We start from the raw sequence: 4169 nt of genomic DNA, 5'->3' as shown, positions 1-4169 counted from the left end.
TATTTTTTTTTTTTTTAAATTGATGGTGCCTTATAATTAATGAAATATGGTTATAGATTTGTGCCAAGGAAATTAATCACCCCTGATCTTTGTCCCAAAATCTAAAACAAAAAGCATACCTAAAAATATATTAATCTGCTTGTTCTGTAATTAAAATAATGGCTCATATGGATGAATCTTCTAAAACAGCGGTTGCCAACCAGTGGTCCGTGAGGTCTGAAAGGTTGGCAACTGCTGGTTTAAGGAAACCTTTGGAGCAGCAGTCACCAACCAGTGGACGGGGACCACTGGTGGTCTGTGAGGTCCGAACGGTTGGCAACTGCTGTTCTAAAATATCAAATGTGTAAGCATTAACATTACTGAATTACGGCGTTTTTTAAAAACATAAATTTTAATCCACTCAATTAATGACAGAGAAAGCCCTTTAAAGCCAAGACTTTTATTTCTAAAGCATTTACTCGTGGTTTAAAGCTTCTAAAAACATACCTGTTTTGTGTTTTGATGACAAGGTGAACAGTAAGTCCGTCATGAATTCCATGCTGACTCAGTGTATCTTGATCTTTTAAAATTTTTCCAGCAAATATCAACACAAGTTGGTCGGTATGTGATTTGAACCGTTTAGAGATTTCTTCCTTGAACTAATAAGATAAAAATATGTATTACAGGTATTTTCATAGCATCATCTCATCTAGTTTCTTAGAAGAAAAACTTCAACGAGTCCCTTTCTACAGATACTGCCATAATTCAAATAATATAAAAATGCATCTTTTCTGTGTATCTTGCCCTTAGTGGGGAAATGAGTATTACCACTTCACTCATCTTAACACAAAGGTTTTATCTTAGGTGTACATAGTCAATCTTCTGCTAAGGCATAACAATTCATTTCTTTACAATATCCTTATTCTTTTTATATCAGTGGTGCCAAATGGAGTTCAAAGTACACATAGTTCTTACCAAGTTTACAATAAGCTATTCCTCAGATTTCTAACTCCAGCCCTATTTTTTTCTAGTTATTTAGTATACACACACACACACACACACACACACACACACACACACACACAGTATATTGGCGCCAAAATAAAGTGTAGAGTTGAATATATATTATTTGTCTATTATACTGACTTTCCTCCTCACCTTTTTCACTCAACATTAACAAGCAGTATTGTGCAAATATAAAAATATAAAGCAAAAAATTCCCATGAAAGAGAACAGTCCAATGAAAGAGGCAGTCAAGTAAACCACAAAGTACAGAGGAAGCACAAAGGGCAGTTAGAGAAAGCTTTCGAGTGAGAACTGAAGAAAGATTAGGAAGTAGCCAGGAAAACCTGAAGAAAAGCTTCAGAAAATAACATGCAAAACCAGACAAGAGAAAAGAACATCATACTATAAAAAAAAAAAAAAAAAAAAAAAAAAAAAAAAGCTTACTTATTCTAAGCTAGATCAATGTTTCTCTCAAACCTTTATCAAAAATCACCTGTACACTTAGCCTTTACTCCACTGTCCAAATCAGGAAACCATGGGGTGGACCAAGGAATCTACATTAATAGACTACTTCAGAGAACCAATCCGAATTCAGGAAATAATCACATCTCCAATCATTCCACAGAAGTGGAGCTCCATAGATAATGGCACTATCACCAAGAGGGTGTTTTTGAAAATATAAGGGGTATTTCTGGTTGTCACAGTAAGTGGAAAGACATAGTATATATTATCTGAAATTTTATAAAATTTTGCACAGGTGGGGAAGGGGACGTGTAGAGGGATATAAACAAAACAACATAGGCCATATGTCAATCAACGCTGAAAATGAGAAGTGGCCCGGCCGGCGTGGGCTCAGTGGTTGAGCATCAACTAATGAACCATAAGGTGATGGTTTGATTCCGGTCAGGGCACAAGCCCGGGTTGCAGCTCAATCCCTAGTGTGGGGCATGCAAAAGGCAGCTGATCAATGATTCTCTTTCATCATTGATGTCTCTATCTCTCTCCCTTCCTCTCTGAAATCAATAAAAATATATTTTAAGAAAATATGAGAAGTGCATGCAAGTTCATCACACTTTACCTTTGTGTATGAATAAAATTTTCCATAATCAAGTTACACACTCAATGTAAGCAACTAGTTTTTAAAAAAAAAATAATAAAGATAATACAAAATTATACTGCAGCATATACTTTCCAACTGATTTTTCTTAATTTATCTGAAATTATGAAATATAGCCCTTTTATCTAAGATAAGCAATTTTCAAGTAATTTTTAAAAAATCTTTGTAGAACACTATTTGCATAATATTCTATATAGAAAAATCAGTCAAACCATAATTTAACTATTCTCCTATTACTAGACATCTCATTTCTCCCGCTGGTAGCTATTAGAAATAATGTAATGAGCAGCAGAACACATGGTTTTATAAAAACTAAATGAGAATGTGTATAAAATGCAAGTATCAGGTACACAGGTGGTGGTCAGTAAATAGTAGTTACTAGTATGCCAGCTCTCTTAATTCTCAATTCCTGTGAGACAGATGGTTTTTAATCCCATTTCAGATACAGAAACAAAGAAAGGTCCCATATATCCCTCTCCTCTCATAGTGACACAAGTAATAACTAGGATTCAACCTAGTTAGATTTCAAGGACCAATGTATCCCAATTAACTATATTCTAATTCTTATGTAAAAAAATGAGGGCAATCTAGATTTGTTTCTTAACATTAAACTAAGAAATCCTTTTCAGAATCCTTGATATCACTCGTCATTCCAAAGTAAGTGATTTAATTGCCTAACTTACAATTACTAGTATTTTAGCATATTTTAGGATTTGAAGGTAAGATGCTAGATTGAAGACACCTATCTACTCATATCCTTTTGAATCCCCACTAAAACAATAATAAAAGATTTTATAACTTTATAGAGATATAACTTACACACAATTTTGACCATTTAGGGTGTACAATTCAATGATTTTTGGTATATGCACAAATGTATACAACAGTGATGGCGAACCTTTTGAGCTCGGCGTGTCAGCATTTTGAAAAACCCTAACTTAACTCTGGTGCCATGTCACATATAGAAATTTTTTGATATTTGCAACCATAGTAAAACAAAGACTTATATTTTTAATATTTATTTTATATATTTAAATGCCATTTAACAAAGAAAAATCAACCAAAAAAATGAGTTTGTGTGTCACCTCTGACACGCGTGTCATAGGTTCGCCATCACTGGTATACAACCATCAATGACCACAGTCAATTTTACATTTTCATCTTTTCAGAAAAAAACCAATACTCTTTAGCTATCACCTCCTTTCACCCCATCACTCCAAGCCATAAGACACTACTAATCTACTTTGTCTCTACAGATTTGCCTATTCTGGACATTTCACATAATTGCAATCATATGCCTTATACAAGGTCTTTGTGACTGGCTTCTTTCACGTAGCATATTTTAAAGGTTCATCCATATTGTAGTATGTACCACTATGCCATTTCTTTTTATGGCCAAATATATTCTATTGTATGGATATACATTTTGTTTATTCATTCATCAGTTGATGAACATTTGAGTTGTTTACACCTCTGGGCTATTATGAATAAAGCTGCTATAAACATTCATGTGTAAGTTTTTGTGTGAAAAATGTTTTCATTTCTTTTGGGTATATACATAGATGTGGAATTACTGGGTCATATGATAACTCTCGGTTTAACCATTTCGAGAACTACCAGAATGTTACGTTAAGTGGCTGTACCATTATTCATTCCCACCAACAGTGTATAAGGGTTCCAAACTTTCTACATTCTCACCAATACTTGTTATTATTATTTGACTTTTTTATTATAACCATCCAAGTGGATGGGAAGTGGTTTTAATTTGCAGTCCCGTGATACTTAATGATGTGAAGTTCCTTTTTATTTATTTATTTATTTATTTATTTATTTAATTTATTTTTGTGGCTGGCCACATAGAGTCCTACATACCTCTCCAGCACCACTCACCTGGAGAAGCTGCCATGGATGCCAGCTACTGTTTTTTCTCCCTTCCCAAACAGATACAGCTTGGTCTATAGCTGCACTGCCCCATCATAAGGAGACTTATTCACCTGACAGCTAACACCCCCCGAGGGCTGGGGAATTAACTGAAATTGCTGAAAACCTTTTCAGAAGACATTTTTTT

General features: G+C 34.3%; 1 protein-coding gene across 1 annotated transcript in view; it reads right to left on the bottom strand.

The window, feature by feature from the left end:
- Nucleotides 1-4169, bottom strand: part of UBQLN1 (ubiquilin 1) — a 34393-nt gene that overhangs the window by 28680 nt on the left and 1544 nt on the right. Inside the window, exon 3 of the mRNA XM_005868336.1 lies at nucleotides 487-638. Within this exon, the coding sequence (XP_005868398.1) occupies nucleotides 487-638 (152 nt within the window). The remainder of the gene's footprint in view (nucleotides 1-486; nucleotides 639-4169) is intronic.

This window comes from Myotis brandtii, unplaced genomic scaffold (genome assembly GCF_000412655.1).
Source record: "Myotis brandtii unplaced genomic scaffold, ASM41265v1 scaffold266, whole genome shotgun sequence".
NCBI classification, from domain to species: domain Eukaryota; kingdom Metazoa; phylum Chordata; class Mammalia; order Chiroptera; family Vespertilionidae; genus Myotis; species Myotis brandtii.
This window is presented reverse-complemented; position numbering and strand designations above follow the sequence as displayed.